Source organism: Stegostoma tigrinum, chromosome 2 (assembly GCF_030684315.1).
Source record: "Stegostoma tigrinum isolate sSteTig4 chromosome 2, sSteTig4.hap1, whole genome shotgun sequence".
Taxonomy (NCBI): domain Eukaryota; kingdom Metazoa; phylum Chordata; class Chondrichthyes; order Orectolobiformes; family Stegostomatidae; genus Stegostoma; species Stegostoma tigrinum.
In genome coordinates this window covers 26,777,429-26,795,415 of record NC_081355.1, presented here as the reverse complement: position 1 = coordinate 26,795,415, position 17,987 = coordinate 26,777,429, and the positions used below count along the sequence as shown (strand labels likewise).

The 17,987-nt window shown below is 40.1% G+C and overlaps 1 protein-coding gene across 3 annotated transcripts in view; it reads right to left on the bottom strand.

Moving 5' to 3' along the window:
- The window catches only part of tgfbr2b (transforming growth factor beta receptor 2b), a 76,166-nt gene that overhangs the window by 48,619 nt on the left and 9,560 nt on the right, over nucleotides 1-17,987 (bottom strand). For 2 of the 3 annotated variants that reach the window (XM_059652935.1, XM_048555754.2), the window contains 2 exons: nucleotides 2,085-2,241; nucleotides 361-560 (listed from right to left, as the gene is read on the bottom strand). In XM_059652935.1, the coding sequence (XP_059508918.1) occupies nucleotides 361-457 (97 nt within the window). In that variant the 5' untranslated portion in view covers nucleotides 458-560; nucleotides 2,085-2,241. Of the gene's footprint in view, nucleotides 1-360; nucleotides 561-2,084; nucleotides 2,242-5,416; nucleotides 5,540-17,987 lie in introns of those variants that run through there. The other variant, XM_059652939.1, reaches the window with a different exon arrangement.

The following is a 17,987-nucleotide window of genomic DNA, read 5'->3' as shown; positions in this document are numbered from 1 at the left end:
CCATCTGTGAATTTGATGAGGCTTTTTTCCCCCACTGTTCAAAAGGTTATTACGCTGTGGACATCTGTTGCCTAGACAACAGTGGAGGCTGTGTCAATCAATTTATTCAAGGCTGAGTTCACTAGACTGTCGATCGACAAAGGATGAAGGTCAGGCGAGGGGAAAAAGTAGTCTAGAGGCCACAATCAGATCAGCCAATGGTCTTACCCAAAGGTAGAGCAGGCTTGAAAACCATGCGACTTCTCCTGCTCTTTTGGTTCTTTCTCAGCTCTGATTAAAATGTCAGACAGGCTAAAAGTATGCGCACACGCACAGATTTATCATAATGAGGCACTAGTTTCAGCTTCAACTTCAACTTACCAACATCATCAGTAAATATCAGATTTTTGTTGCATTCTTCATTCACTGAACATGAGCAGATGTAGAACACAGAGCCAGGAACTTTCTTTTCTTTCATCTTGCATGCCGTATTATTGTAATCATCTAGCAGGTGTCCATACAGAGGAATGGCTGGATTATGGCACAGTGTTTCAATAGTTACATTAGCATCTTGCTGTCTCCTAAAGATGAAGATAAAGCAGGGTAACTTAAAATAATAAAAATGTGTAAAAGTAGAAAAGGAAGCTTTGAAAATTAAGAATGAAGCATACCAGTCCAGGCAAAAGACACAATACAACCCCTAATCCAGGTCTCACATATCAAAAGGAAATAAAACCCCATGAGCTCTACAGACCTCTACTTTTTCCTCCTTACATGTGCGAAATGATAAACGGATTTGATTTGTAGAAAACATTTTCTCTGTTGAAAGTATTGAAAACTAAGGGGCACAATCTTAAATTTAGAATTATGCACTAACAAGAGGAAAAGCTAGAAGTGTTTTGTGATGCAATGAAAGGATAATGGAAAACTAGAACACTTTTCCTTAAAAGCCTGGGGAAACTCGTGACCAAGTGAAATTTTTCTACCTCAAAAACAATACATTTTTCTTTGGTAAGGGTACCAAGTGACATGGAACAATAGGTGGGGCAAAGAGGTAGAGATCTGTGAGAGAATTCCACTTGACCACTATATTTCTTGTGTGTAACAAGTGTATCCTGATCTTACTCTCAATTTGATGTCTCTAACATTAAGATTGTGCTCCCTGGTTCTGGGCTTCCCATTAGGAAATGACCTCTTTGCATCTACCTTGCAACATCCTGTTATGATTTTAAAATTATCAGTCACATGTTCCTTTAACCTTGTGAATGCAAAGCAAAATAAACTTATGGGAAACTGAAACCATCAATTTAATGTAACTGTAGATTAATGAACCACCAGTATACTGTACAATGGTGGCATCTAATGATGTAATGACAATGTCAGTCTCACAGGATATGTAGAGTCAACAGGGATGCAGAGGAAGTTGTATTAAAATGCACATAAATGAGTTATTTTAGGAAGTACCATGGACCAAGAAGCAGTAATTTTGGAAACTAAATAGTAGTAAACATCAAATATGCAACAAAACGCTCCACAGGGCTTGTGAATCACATGGCAAAATCTCTTTACTTTGTGTATATTATCTGCCTTTATTCTCTATATAACTGGGGTTACTTAATGAGTAAATTAACACTAATTAATAAAGAAATCAATGGGCCTTCAATTCTGGTCTGTCTTGCGTCTTGCTTCAGCCTAAATATATGACATTGGATGAGTTGGAGAGGTCAATTAATACTCACTACCGTCAACTAACAATGATCCCAAATGAAAAGAAAGGGCTTCAATTTGTATAATACCTTCAATAACCTTAGGACATTCCAAATGATTTTGAAATAAATTAAGCTGGAAAGATGGCAGTCAGTCACTGTGTGCACCGTAAGCTCTGATCGATAACAATGCGGTAACTGACTCAACTATCTATTTAAGGCTCTGGTTGAGCAGTAAATAATGGCCAGGATGCTGGGAAGATGCCCTTGTTTTTCCTCAAATATTACTGAAATCTTCTATGTGCCTCTGAACATGAGCAAATATTTTAAAAATTGTTTGCGATGGAACTACTAATGCGCTGAAATCAAAATAAATTGGCAAGAGAAGGGAGTCCTTACCAGATAGAGACACACACTTCTTCCTCATTCTCACAGATGGAGTTAATGCTGCAGTTAACAGTGCAGACACCACTGTTGGTGCAATTGGTGGGTTCGATATCACAGAACCGGCAAAGATTATTCGGCCCCCATTGGTTTGGAATTATGAATCGTTTTACTGGTATCAGAAAGAAAAGAAGACAAGGCGTTAGTGTTTTATAAATCAATATGCATGGGCTTACATTCTCAATGAAGAACAAAAGTACACAACTTTTGCAAAAGCAATCTTTGCAGCTGTTAAGCTTGACTCCAGTATCTGGCAAGGGATAAAAAAAAACAGCAAGCTCACAAAAATGATGACGTCACAAGTATTTCATGTGCACTGTGTTTTCGGACGTGCTAAGAGTTTTTCAATGCCGGTCAGGGTTTCTATGATTTTGAAACATATTTGTGATCAGAAAGTCAGCCAAAGAAAAGGATGGATGGAATGAATATATTCCATTGGTTTTAAATTTATTTTCCTGTTCCCAGTGATCCCCACCCCCCAAAATCCTTCCTGGAATCGGCCTTTTACAAGTATTTAGATACATCTGATTATAGTCCATCTCTAAATGGCACCTATTCTCCTGTACAGGCATCACAGTAACTTTCCAACCTTTGCCCCCACCTCAACTTCATTCTGTCCTCACAAAATCCATACCCACTTGCATTATCCAGATAATGGTCAGGAAATGGTTACTGCCTGATCATTTTCACATTTCTTCAGCTCAGAAATGATCAGAATGATTCTTAGTATCTCTTGAGATCTTGCAGTTAAAGATTAGGAAGCTCATTCAACTTAAAGAATTCTGTATGAAGGCCAGTCCCTCAGTTATTTTTAACCTCCATTCCTCCACCACCACGCTACTGTATATTTTATTTTCAGGATGCTATGCAGTTACTCAGCAGAGTTTCAATGACTGCACTCAGAAAACTCATATCCTAGAAGACCAAGGGTGGAAGATGCATTGGAATATCACCATTATCATGAACACCTTCACGGGCAACATCATTCTAACTTGGAAAGATGTCAGTTGCTCATTGCAGTTATGTTAAAATCTTGGAGCTTCATTCCTTATAGCATCACCATGGATTACAACCATTCAACAGGGCAGTTCATCAGCAACTTCTGAAGAGGAACTAATGATGACCAATGAATGCTGCTGTTATCAGCAATGCCAAAATCCAGAGAATGAATGTTTGAAAAAGCAATCAAACTGGAACCTTTCCACATGTATAGCTCAGTATTGTGCAGTACATCAACCTACTCTGTAACTGGTGAATTGTGAAGGATTTTTTTTTCTACCTTGGGATTTATGGTTCACAAATAACACTGTTGCAGACTTCCCTTGGAGTATTAATTTCTTTTAAAAAATGATTCTTTGCCTACAGACCAGGCTGTTATTTGAGGGTTTAGGTGCTATGATCTACTGCCTACAACAGAAATCAGTTTGAGGCTGTCAGGTGTTCCCTAGATTGCCTTGAAGCCCAACCAAAAATTCCAACCCTACAGACAGAAATAAAGTAATTGCATTTAGAATGTGTTTATTATTCTTTAGAGCCATAGAGCTATACAGCATGAAAACAGACCCTTTGGTCCAACACATCCATGCCGACCACATATCCTAAATTAATCGAGTCCATTTGGCCCATATCCCTCTAAACACTCCCTACTCATATACCCATCCAGATGCCTTTTAAATGTTCAAATAACAGCCTCCACCACCTCCTCTGGCAGCATGTTCCATTTATGCACTGCCTTCTATGAAAAAGTTGCCCCTTAAGTCCTTTTAAATCTAGCCACTCTCACCTTAAGTCTACGCTGTCTAGTTTTGGACTCCCTTACCCGGAGGAAAACATCTTGACTATTCATTCTATTCATGCCCCTCATGATTTTATAAATGTCTATAAGGTCACCCCATTGCCTCTGACTCTCCAGGGAAAATATTCAGCCTCTCCCTAGAGCTCAAACCCTCCAAACCTGGTATCATGCTTATAAATCTTTTTTGAACACTTTCAAGCTTCACAACCTCTTTCCCATAGCAAGGAGACCAGAACTGAACGCAGTATTCTAAAAGTGTCCTAACCAATGTCCTGTACAGCCACAACATGATTACGCAATTCTACACAGTCCTTAGATCATACACTGTGTTTCAAAAGCCAAATAGCACATACCACGTTCCTCTAAATAAATGATCTGAATGAGTATCCTTGGCTATAAATCCCTCAGGTTATATGTGTGAGAGGTGGCCTTTTACTATTAGGCCTCAGGCCCAGTAAGCGGATAAGCTCAAACAATGAAAACATTTCGGCGCTCCCAGGTAATTGAGGAAAGCAAGGAGGATGATAGGCGAGCTGGAGGGCTAAAGAGCATCACTCCTGCTACCCTAAAAAAAGGTCTACATTCAAGTCAATATATTTCAAACACAACTAAATGGCAGAGCATTGCTTTTGAGGTTTGTTTTAGACCACCTGCATATGGAATTTGTTTTGTCAAATGCAGTCAGAGCTGAATGTCTCCAAGGTAAACTAACATTACTGTAGTATTCTCTTACATCACATGTGAAGAACCCTTCACTTGTTTAAGGCATGGAAACTGCATACAATTTTCCTTTTTGACTGTACTAATATAACTAGCCATTCAGTCCTGGCTGGATGACATTTTCCTTCCTGGCCTCAGGGAGGTCAGCTTAGGCTACCCATCAATACCTGAAATATGGTTGTGGTGCCATCAAATCTTCAGGCCACCATGCCCATATTAGCAAAGTATTCACAATGATACTATACGATATATATGATATCAAATGTTGACCGCTATTCAAATCACCTCAATCCAGCAGCAATTTTGAGTGAGTAGTCACTGCTCTACCTAAAGTTTTTGGGGTAACATTTATAATTAAAGGCAATGACTGAATTCCATACTTTCACAATTGTGGGGATTGCAAAACAGAAATACAATTTTATCCAATTTTATCTATTTTAAAAATAGAATCAGACACGGTCTTAGAAGGATTATTTAAACACATTTCTGCCAATCTGCACAACCACATGAACTGTACCACATTAGGCAGGACATGTCCTGTCACTGGGTCTGAAGTTCAACTAGTCATAAATATTTATTGCACATTGCTAATGAAGACAATACAACCCGGTTCCTAGATCTGTTTACAAGTAAAGTTTTCCCAAAAGCAAAAGAGAGCGAGAGTAGATTAAAATGCATGGCACATCCCACCTTATCAACAATGACCAAATATTTAATGGAAGGAGTGTGACAAAATCTAATTTAAAATTTTATATCACACAGACACACATACCTTTACTGGAAACTTACAGACACAATGTGCAGAAATACCTCCGTAAAAATCATTAATTTGCCTTAAAAGCGAAAGTGCACCAGCATGATTCATTTAATAATCTGAGCGACGCGCTGGTGCAAGAACTCAAGAACTTAGCTCTCATGCATGGTGCACCAGTAATGGGCCTTGGTTACTACTGAGCAGCCCTTTTCATGACCTTGAAAAAGTATTTGGATTTATAATTAATTTTGGTAAAGTATAACTAAAATATAGCTGAAAAGCAAGCCTGAAGACCTGTTCCCAGAACACTTGAGTAAAGCTGACAAGGTTATGTAGCATAGGGCCCAGTCATGGCAAAATAATTCTACTGTCCAAGCTTTCCAATTTCCTGATGAACTGAACCACTGTTTAAAGTTTAATCATTCTATGAATACATAAAATACATAGCTGCATATCTCCACTGCTATTGTGCATCAGAAGGTAACAAATCCTGAGTGACACACTTGATAATTCTTCTCCTTCCCCCAGCCTGGGGTCCAGCAGTATTTGACTGAAGGTATTCAGTCCATTGTCAATCCCTATTGGTCCATATTCAGCTTCCATTATGCAATTCAGAAGAGATTTTATGAGATTAATAGCAATAACTTTGTTGCCAGAGTGACCTTTAGAATGGTCAGCTGATTAGCCTGTGTGGCCAGCCCGATCAGCAGACTGTGCGGACTGTCTGAACTCTGGGAGGAAGTAAGTTACTTGATGGCGATGATTAACCAGCCCTGGTCCTGCTAACTTGCTAAACATGCAAGGTCTTTGCAATTCAAAAGCTATGTCAAGAATGACTCAGTTTTGATTTTTTTTCCATCATTTGCATCTCTGATATTGTAATACTTCATTTGAAATTGTTCATGGGATGTTGGCATTGCTGGTTAGGCCAGCACTAGCCAGTACTTATTGTCCATCTCTGCCCAGTGCGTAGTTAAATGTCAGCCCCATGTCAGCCACATGTAGGCCAAACTGGATAAGGATGGCAGATTTCCTTCCCTAAAAGCACATTAGTGAACAAGGTAAGTTTTACAACAATCAAAATCAAGGTTAGGCTAGCTTTTTATTCCTAATTTTTAAAAATTAAATTCAAATTTTCACCACTGGCTATAGTAGGATTTGAACCAATGTTCACAGAACATTTATTGTGGCTCTGAATTACTCGTCTAGCTCGATTACAACTGGGTTGTCTCCCTTTCCCCAAAACATGATCTTGCTTCAAAGAAAACCTGGTGCTAAATTGACACATCAGTCTGAAGAGGAGTTATAAATTGCGAGAGTTGTTGAACTGTAAGTGTTACACTGCCAGGTTTAAATTATGGAAATTTCCCATTTCAAAATCCGATTTGAGTTGAAGTTGGAATTTTCAACCATACATTTTCTGATAGATAGCAAACCTTAGTAACAATACAATTCATTTGCAACACCCCAATAGTGATAACACAGATAACAAGAATATGCAAGAAAAAAAACAGAAAATAAAATTAATTTATATTTTTATAACACCTTTCATGACTGTGGAATTTGCCACCCAATGCCCACCTCTCATGGTTGTTCATAGCCCATATGCCCCAGTCATCCACATGAAACTTTATAGTCCCTCTGCCAATTCAGTGCCAACTTAATCCATACTGGCCACCCTTTGCTCTTCCCTCTCAATCCCAACTCACCTACTGACCAACACATGCATTAATTAGGAAGTGCCATGACAGAAAATATAAAAGTTAACAGCCTATTCGTTATATCGCTATTGAAAAACACATTTTCATTGATGCAAAATAAACATGTACAAGGTGATGAGAGGCATAGATAGAGTGGATAGTCAGAGACTTTTCCCCAGGGCAGAATGATTATTACGAGGGGGCACAATTTTAAGGTGATTGGAGGAAAGTAAAGGGGAGATATCAGAGGTAGATTCTTCACACAGAGAGTGGTGGGCGTGTGGAATGTGCTGCTGGCAGTGGTAGTGGAGTCAGATACTTTAAGAGACTTTTAACAGACTCTTGGATAGGCACATGGAGGATTGTAAAATGTAGGGTATACAGTGTAGATTGATCTTAGTAAGATAATAGGACAGCACAACATCGTGGGCTGAAGGGCCTGTACTGTGCTGTACTGTTAAACAAAGATTTCTCCAATGCCAGCAAACATCTTCCTCAAGTACTTAAAAATATTATGAATTTAAACATTTCCATTCAACATGCAGATGGAGTTATTCATTTATAGGCACTGTGTTGTGAAAATGATTGTTTGGGAAATCAGTCAAGCAGCAAAAATCCTATAAAGATTTAATACAACCAGACACACTCAAACACCCTACAGGCTTTTACTTTTTGAAAAACAAACTTAACATTGGTTTTTTTGGGATCATTTCTTGATAACTATGTAAATCCCAGCAGGTTTGTACACAATTATACCAATGAGGTGCCTTCCCATATTGCCAAAGGGTGCCCTACTGCTCTCAGAGGATTCCTTACGCCCAAAAGTGTCCTGGGACCAGATGCAAAGGGATACCATATCCACCCAAAAAGGGGAGAACTATAAAATTCCTGCAGCATTCGTACCATCTCAAGCTCACACACCACTCATACCCTCTCCATGCCAACCCATTCAACCTATTGCCTCTGCACACCCTCCATGGCCTACCATATCCCTACACCAACTGAGTCCTTATTTCCACTCAGCAACCTGTTTCATCTTCACTTACCAATCCCATTGGCCATTCTGGATAAGAACAGCTCTAGCAATACTCAAGGAGCTCAAAAAACCATACAAGTCAAAACAGCTCGCTCAATTGGCATCACATCTAGCCACTTCAACATTCATTCCAATCAGACCTAATGCAGATTATAGAAGCAGGATGCTCTGCAACTATTCATCAAGGTTCCTTCAATAGCAAACCATAACCACCTTGAAAGACAAGTGTTGTTGGAGCTGCACTTAACCACAAAGATGTATACCACTTAGCACACTGCCACCTGCGAGCTCCCCTCCAAGAAGCGTACCATCCTGATGTGGAAATATGTCACCATCTTTCCGTATCACTGAGACAAAATTCTGGAACTACCTCCCTAACAGCGCTGTGGCTGCTCTACAGTCCTTTTAAATGGTTTGGATGGTGTTGTCTAAGGATTTTTAGTGAATTTCTGCAGTGCATCTTGTAGATAGTACACACTGCTGCTACGAGCAATGGTGGTTGAGGGAATGGATGTGGTGCCAATCAAGTGGGCTGCTTTATCCTGGACAGTGTCAAGCTTCTGGAATGTTGTTGGAGCTTCACTCATCCAGGCAAGTGAGGAATATTTGATCACATTCCTCTCTTGTATCTTGCAGATGGTGGACAGGCTTTGGGGAGTCAGGATGTGATTAAGTTGCCAGTGTATTCCTAGCTTCTGACCTGCTCTTGTAGCCATTGAGCTTATGTGGCAAGCCCCGTTGAGTTTGTGGAAAACGGTAACCCCAAGGATGTTTACAGCGAGGAATTCAGTGATGGTAGTAATATTGAATGTCAAGGGGCAATGATTAGATTGTCTCATATTAGAGATGGTCATTGTCTAGCATTTGTGTGACATGAATGTTGTCAGCCCAAGCCTGTATGCTGTCCAGGGCATTGGCTTGGACTGGGGAGTTGGTCCTGTGCTTTTGGATAAATTCTGGCATGTATACCAGAGTGGAGACGCTTTCTGAAGAAGGGTCTAGGCCTGAAACGTCAGCTTTCCTGCTCCTCTGATGCTGCCTGGCCTGCTGTGTTCATCCAGCTGTACACCTTGTTATATCTGGAGATACTTTGTTGAAAATTGGTGCTCTTGAAAAGTGAAGCCCGAGCCGATTTCCCAGGTGGATATTAAAAATCCCATGACTCTTTTACAAAGAAAAACTGGAGTCTTGCTCAATATCTATCTCTCTAACAACATCACAAAAAAAGGGATAACCTTGTCATTATCCAATTCCTGTTTAGAAGAACTCACTGCTTGCAAATTAGATGTCACATAGCCTACATCACAAATGTGACTACGCATCAAAAGTACATTGAGATGTCTGGTGGTTGTAAAAGTCACCATATTAACGCAAGTCTTTTTTTGTGCCACACAGTACTGAATATCCCTCTTTCCCAATATTGTGGGAGGCAAAAAAAATTAAAAACTCAGACCAATTGGAGGGGGTAACATTCTAGAGAATTGTTTATTGTCCCACTTATGGTCGTCAAAACCAATCAGGGAGACCACTCTAATTCTGACTAACATGAACATGTAACTGCCTTTTATTGATGGAGGAGTTGAAGCGTTCTCTCTTTTAAAAGATACAGATGGCCTGTTCAATGTTTGTGTCTCAATCAGGTTGCTAATATGGAAGTGATAGCTTTTTCCCTGTTACAGATCACCTCTAGCAGAAGTGAGCACAAAAGGACTCTACCGACCGCAAGCTTTGTTCATTGTTCAACATTTTCCTTGAAACTTGTGCATGTGGGGGTGGGAGGGAGGGTTGGGCAGTGGGATAAATAACCTATGTATAGCCTGCCTTTTCAGTCCCTCGGAAATCAGGCAGTGCTGGCTCTCCATGGAGCCCAGCAAACAAGTCAATTCTGTTTTGCTTACATTCTTCGTGCTGCTCAAAAGATTATGCAGCTGTCTCCTGTTTGAACAGAGTCAGCGATCAGCAAACAAGCCAGCACAAGTCCCTGAGGGGAGTGGAGAGCTCCAATGGCCTGCTTCAAGCGGCTAAATATAAATCCTAAGGTGGAAACAACGGCCTGACTGTGTGCCATGTGACACTATCTTCAGATGTAGAGCTCGCCTTTTTTAAGTTCTTGCTGAGATGTCAGCAAACTAAAAATACAAAAGTCAAGAAGGAAGTTTTGGGGCTAAAGAAAAGAATTTCAACCAGCTCTTTGGAGAGGTCTCAGTTTCAAATGAGATTTTCAGTGAAATCGCCCAGTAGCTGTTAAAAATCAACAATGGTTTCTGCAATTTTTAATTAAACAATATTTATTCGGTATTGCTGCGTACTTTGTTTGGTTTGTCAGAACTGAAGTCTCCCTCTGTAGGAATACTGTAAATGCAGACTGAATCCCATTTCCTTTCCCTGGAGTCAAAATCCACTGGTGGGACAAATGTCCCAAAAACTATACACTCTCCCAATGAAAAAGACAGCAGGGAAAAACCAAACAGAGATCAAGGTTTTATGGCTAATGTGTCATGAGAGACCACTGTCATCATTTAACTTTGTGCAGAGCTCAAGGGCTCTCACCTCTTGGAAATTAAACCATCACAAGAGCACATTTCGAGAAGTCAACAGTGACTCAATTAGTAGCAGTCTTGCCTTCGAGAGCCAAAAACAATTCAGCGTGTTGACCACGCCAATGAACACAGATGACACAATGCTGGCCCATCGGAAGCACCATCTCTTAAGACGAGACATTAAATGGAATCCTCACCCATCTTCTCAAGTGAATATGGTATAATTTCAACAGAGAAGTTGGGAATCCTCCACAGCCGGTTGTATCGATTGCCTCAACCAATATTACTGAAGGACTCTGGGCTTCTGAACACATTTAATGCCCAATTCAAGCCTCATCCTGCCACCACTGGCACCCACCAGTGGGTGGGCCAGTCGCTAAGTAAGCTCTGTTATGGTTGCATCTTTGCTCCTCTGAGGGTTCAACATTGAAGGGCGCTTTGTGTCTGATTCAGTTTGAAGACAACTTCCCTACACTTGCCACCTACCCCCCTCACTCCCACTTCCATGACCCTCATCCTGCCCTGACTCCTCCATGGTCTAAATGGGTCATTTTCTGATTGGCTAAATGATGCGCCACACATAACAGTGCTGGGGCATCGACGTTTTATAATTTACATACATCACTTGGATGAACAATCCTAAGACATTGCAGCTAAATCTGCTGTTATCACAAAGATAGGTAGGAAAATAGACTTAGAGTTAGGACAGGATATAAAAGGGGGCTGTGAAAAGATAAGGAGAAGGTATATAAGTGGGGTAGGATCTGGAAAATGGATTATAACAGAGAAAACTGTGAAATTGCCTATTTTGGCACAAAGAATAAAGAAAGTACATAATTATCTAAATGTTGAGAGATTGCAGACATTCAAAGCAGAGGGATCAGGATATAATCGTGCATGAAACTCACAATCTTAGTATGCAAGTACAGCAAGTAATTGGGAAAGCTAATACAACATTACTGTTTGTTGCGAAGGGAATCAAACACAAAAATAGGGAATTTACGCTTCTCTTAGGGCATTGGCAAGAACATATCAGGATGCTGTGAACAGTACAGATCTCCTTATTTAACAAATTGTGTAAATAATTTGGAAGCAGCTCTCAGAAAGTTTACTCAATTAATAGCTGGAATAGGTCGGTTGTATTTTATGAGGAAGAATTGAACAGACCTGGCTAGTATTCACTCGAGTTTAGTGAAGTAAGAGGCAATGTCATTGAAACATACAAAGTCCCTAAGAAGACCTGACAGGCTGCATGTAGGAAGGATATTTTCTCTATGGGAGATTCTACAACTTGGAGAATATTGTTTAAAAATAAGGGCTCCGTCATTTAAAATAGAGATTAAGCAAATTTCTTTTTTTCCCGGAACGTTGAGAGTTTTGGAACATTATCTTTGTCAAAATGAGACCTGTGAATTTCTTTAAGGCAGAAGTAGATAGTCTTGATAAGCAAGTGGGGGAAAGGTTATCAGGAACTGTGCAGTAATCAGATCAGTCATGATGTCATTGAATGGCAGAGCAAGCTCCAGGGGCTGGGTGGCCTACTTTTGCTCTTGATTCATAAGTATCTTCGCATGTGCTTTGGTGATTCCAGGCCCTCGCCCGAGTGCCCTACTGGAACTGCCACCATTCCTGCTGGCACTGGCTACAATGGGTAGCTGCCAACCCAAATTAGCCACCACCTGTTGGCCATGCACACCCAGCACTGGCCATCAAAGTGCCTGACCGACACTTATACAGCAAATCTTTCCCAAAAGGAGGGTGATGCTGCTTTCTCACCAGTTTTCCAGGCAGCAGGGGAATCCCCTTCACCTGTATTAAATTCCTGACACAGTGCGAAAAACAGTCACTCGGTAGGGCTTATCTAACATAGGCAAATAAAAATACTGAAGGAGCAGGAATAGACTGGATGTTTGCTGAGTTTGTTCTACCATTAAATATGATCATAGTTAATCTTCAATTCAATTTTCCCACCTGCTTCATATATTCCTCAGCTCACAAAGACAAAAATCTGTCCACCTCAACACTAAATATGTTCAATGATGGTGCATCCACAAAGCGTTGTCAGTAAATTCTCAAAGCTGCAGGATTGCTGAATGGTTGTCCAGCACAGAAGCAGCAGCAGTCAGAAGTTCAGGGATGTGGAAGCGAGGGAGAAAGAGGAACAGAGACAATGGTCATCTTCATTTTAAGGCACACTATCTGCAACTTTTACGAAGTTTTCTGTTTACAAAATGGTCTAAGCAGCTGGGCCAACATTACAAAGGGGCCTCCAGCCTACCTAGAGCACTGGCTCCTTCCACAACCAACCCCACTACCACAAGCAATCCCGTTTTCTGACAGCAAGAGAAATTCCTGATGTCCTGGAGGGCCTGGAGACTACTGCAAAAATTCCAATCCACTAGAACATGTCAGTATGCCACTAACGTAGCTTCTGTTGCTGATCCCACATCAAGAAAAGCGGCCTGAGGATGGGAACAAACCAGTGTGAGAACTTTCATGTTCATTTCCAGAAGAAGGCGAAAGTCCTGCCTCAAAATTTCAAAAGCACTTAAGAAGCCTGTAAAAAGTTTTAATATATGCTACATACATCTAATATTTTTCTTTTCACATATTTTAGGGAGAAGATCAAGGCCTCAAGTTAAAAATAAATATCTGGTTTTGGCCAACTATTTGTTATAAATTATAGTTTTAACAGAATAGAAAGCAATGCTGAACATGCTATTTTATCACAGGATTGTCTAATGAGTGATTATTCTGTAGTTACAATTTCTGGTAGCAGCTTGAAATTAAGAGCTCACATATTACTATAGTATATTAATTTTAATAAAGCTTCTGTGCCTGCTCTCACTTCCTGTTGAGTTCTTTCATTATATAAATTACTGTGTCTAGATTTTTAATGGGTGTTGCCTTCAATAACCCACTACCTTGTAATTTCACCCTCCTGCCAGTTGTGGCACTGCAGCTTAATAACATGGTACAGCTACAGTTGGTTCTGCTATAACGCGTGCTCTATCGATGCGAATTGGCTGTAACATGACTGCTGAATAGGGGGATGCTATTTCTATCACGCGAACTTCTGTTGGTTATAACATGATTCTGTCGGTGTGCAGAGGAGCATGCATCGACATCGACAGGTAGATTGGCCAGAGACTGCCCGTTCTGTCCATAGATGTGCAGGCTAAGTGGGTTAGCTATGGGGAGTGCAGGGTGACAGGGATAAGGGTGGGAGTTGGGTATGGATGGGGTGTACTTTGAAGAGTCGGTGGGGACCCAATGGGTCAAATGACCTACTTCCATGCTGTAGGGTTCAATGATTCACACATGAATGACAGAATTTTAATAATAAAAGCCATCATAAAATCACCTGAAATACAACAAATGTAGAGCAATAAATGCTAACCTTATCAGCAATGCCTACATTCTGAGAGGTGAATATAAAAAACAAATGCCCACAAATAGACCCAAGAGGTCATGAGTTGACAAAGGCAGCCACCAAATGCACTAGGTCATGACAAATATCTTGCTTGCCAATTCTAAGAATCTATTGAGACTGCGACAGTTAACCATCTGGCATAAGATAGGAAGGAAGCCTTATGGTAGACAGATAAAAATTAACATTGCTCAATATACCACAAACATGAAGCAACGATAAGATAGCAGCAGCTACTAGACATATTAAGCACTGTAAAAGAGATTTCAGATTAATTAATAATTTGCATCTCTTTTATATACCACATTTCTCCACACAAACACTGTCAGTTATGGCTTTGACAAAGGAAGTGAATCTCACTCAAAGTAAGTATTTAACAGTAGAATTAACTTAAACATCATTTCATGTGGTGAAACAACATTCTCATGAACATTCTCTCCCCTCCATCTCTGTAGCTGCTTCTGTGTGTTGAGGACGCTTCGCTGTTGTTTGAGATAACACAATGTGGAACCGGAAGAACACAGCAGATCAGGCAGCATCAGAGGAGCAGGAAAGTTGACGTTTTGGGTCAGTACCCTTCTTCAGAAATGGGAGAGGGGGACGGGAGCTCGACTGTTGTCTGACCTTGTATAATCTTTTGGCTTCTTTTGCATTGCTAGGCTGGTTTGCTAATTTTAAAATTGTTAATTTATTAAATGTATCAAAAGTGTCTTTTCATTAAGCTATGCAAACTGGATGAAGGAGCAAAAAATTCCTTTCACTGCTCCAGAAAATAAAAGGGAAATCAAGCAAATTTTCAAAACACAAAATAAAACTAGTACCACTGCCTTTCAGCACCTTCATCTAACACGTACTAATTTCCGAAGAGTTAATAAAACACTGATGTAGAGTTTTTCAATCCTCTAACATTGTTTCAAAGAAATAAAAAGGTTAGATTTGCATAGATGTGTCTTCTCAAAATTAAAACTTTGCAGAATATTAACTCCAGGAATTCTAGTCTTATCTTGCTGACACATGACCGTACAATTCTCATTTTACCATCAATTTTTTTTAAAACGTCCCCTCCTTTTTCTGATCTTCCATCTTCTCTTTGAGAGCTCCAATCCGACGGATGGTACAACATACAGAATCCTGTTATTATTCAACTCAGAGCCTTGTTAGCACTGGCCAGTAGGCTAGTTGAATGCAGTGGGAATCATGGCAGAGAACTAGCCAGTCTTCTCTAAACATCCACACATGAAATTGGGTCCAAAAGTCAATCTGATATGTCACTCCCTATGCCACTGCAACTACATCATTTGAGGTCAGCTTATAACAAGTTATGATGATCTAGAATTCGAGGTGATGAAATCACATTTAATAGCAAAAGAGTTTCCCATTCAGGATGTCACTGAGTGCTAAGTGAAGAACCATTTGTTCCATCGAGATGTGGAACAGGCAGTCTGTTCACAACAGCGCAAGAATTAGGAGCAGGAGTTGGCCTCTGATGTCTCAACTCCATTTTCCTTCCCCTGCTTTCCAAAAACCTTGACTCCCGTGCTGATAGGAAATCTCTCTAACTTGGAATAGGTTCATCGATTCAAGCTCAACCTGTCTCTGAGGAAGAGAAATCACAGATTAACCACCCTCTGAGAGGTTCTCATCTCAGCCTCATTAACGATCTGGATGAAGGAATTGAGGAAATTATTGCTGAGTTTGCAAATGACACAAAGATAGGTGGATGGGTAGGTAGTGTTGAGGAAGCGGGGGGGCTGCAGAAGGACTTGGTCAGGCCATGAGAGTGGGCGAAGAAGTGGCTGATGGAATAGAGTGTGGGAAAGTGTGAGGTTATGCACTTTAGAAGAAAGAAGCGGTGTACATCATATTTCTGCCACCCAGGTGGATAGAGTTGTTAAGAAGGCATATGGTGTGTTAGCTTTCATTAATAGAGGGGCTGAGTTCAAGAGCCGGGAAGTTATGCTCCAGCTAGACAAAACCCTGGTTCGTCCACATCTGGAGTTATGTCCAGTTCTGGTTGCCTCATTACAGGAAAGATGTGGAAGCATTGGCAAAGACGCAAAGGAGATTTAGCAGGATGTTGCCTGGAATAGAGGGAAGGTCTTATGAGGAAAGGTTGAGAGAACTAGGGCTTTTCTCTTTAGAGTGACGAAGGACGAAAGGTCACTTGCCAGAGGTGTACAAAATGATCAGAGGTATAGGTGGAGTGGGCAGCCAGAAGATGGAGGTATTATTACAAGGAGGCATAGTTTTAAAGTGAGTGGAGGTAGATATAGGTGAGACATAAGAGGTAGGTTCTTTACTCAGAGAGTGGTAGGGCCATGGAATGCATTGCCAGAGATGGTAGTGGAGTCAGCTCATTAGGGGCATTTAAGTGGCTATTAGATGGGCATATGGATGATAGTATTAGGTAGGGGTGGAGGTTAGATGGACCTTAGGTTTAGGGTAAAAGTTCATCACAAGATCATGGGCCGAAGGCCCTGTACTGTGCTGTACTGTTCTAAGTTGAATGAATACTTGATTATAAAGATCTTGCAATGCTGTCAAGAAAGGGTGGGATTTTGGGTTGCTCTTTCAAAGAGATTTAATATTGAAATTCTGGAGCTTTTAGTCCAGATGACTGAAAGTATGACCATTAGTAACAGGACAAAGGATGTGGGCAAATTTTCAAGAGGTTAGACTTAGAGGAAGATAGATATCTTGATGGATCTTAGGACTAGAGTTGGACACAGAAATAGGGAGAGATGAGACTGTGGGGGAGCCAGAAGACACAGAATTTTAAAAATGTGGCATTGGTAGATTGGAATCCAATGTTGGTCAGTGAGACGTGATGAGTGAGAGAGGTATGATGTAAATTAAAATATCAGCACCAAAGTTTTGGATAAACTTAAATTCATGCTAAAAGGAAACAGTTGATAACCAGGGGTACACACAAATCAAGACTGGAAGTAATAAAGCATGAATGAAAGTTTCATTTATAATCATTTTTAATCGGCATGACTACCCATAAGATCAATCTATGCAAATAAGAAGCATAAAAAAAAGCCAGCAAAAATAGGCACATCCAGTAAAACAATTTATTTGCTATCATAATTTATTATTTTAAATTGGTGGCATTTCATAATCTCAATTCCTCACTGAGGAGATTCTTATGTTTCTGTAGAAGCAGAAAGCTATGAAAAATAAATAAGTGCTCAGAACCAGAAAAAGGAGAACAAATTTAAGAATTTTAAACTTTGACTTGAATTTGATGTCACCACAGCACTGCATTTTTTGCCTATTACTAACATTTCGAAGTATAATGATAATATTAGGAAATATAAATGAACTTAGATAAACCTTTAGAAAAACATAGTCCGAATAAAGGGTCAATGGATATGAAACCTTAACTGTTTGTCTCTCTACAGATGTTGCCAGACTTGCTGAGTTTCTCAAGTATACTTTCTCTTTTTGTTTCAGATTTCCAGCATCCATAGTTCTTTGTTTTTACTTTAGGATATCACTATTAAATTGTTAACTTCCTGAACATATTGAAAGTCCAATAGTAAATTATGCAGCATCAAAAATTTGCCTTCACTTTTACTTTTGATTTGCTCACAGACTTACTAACTATAATGGTATCAATATCTAAAAGGATTCAAATTCTGGCATTTACGAAACCTCACACAAATCAATGAGCTCCCTTTTGATTTCTCTTCCTCAGCTTTGCTCTAATTCACAGTCCATTTGTATTAAACTAAATATTTAATGGGTATTTGATGATTGTGAGCCAGCACAGTCCTTAACCAAGCTTGTCTCAGGAATCATTCTAGGTAGCCATCAAGCAGACACGTACCAGTTATCCTACACGCTGTTCCTTCCTAGGGGATAAATAAGTGGCAGTAAG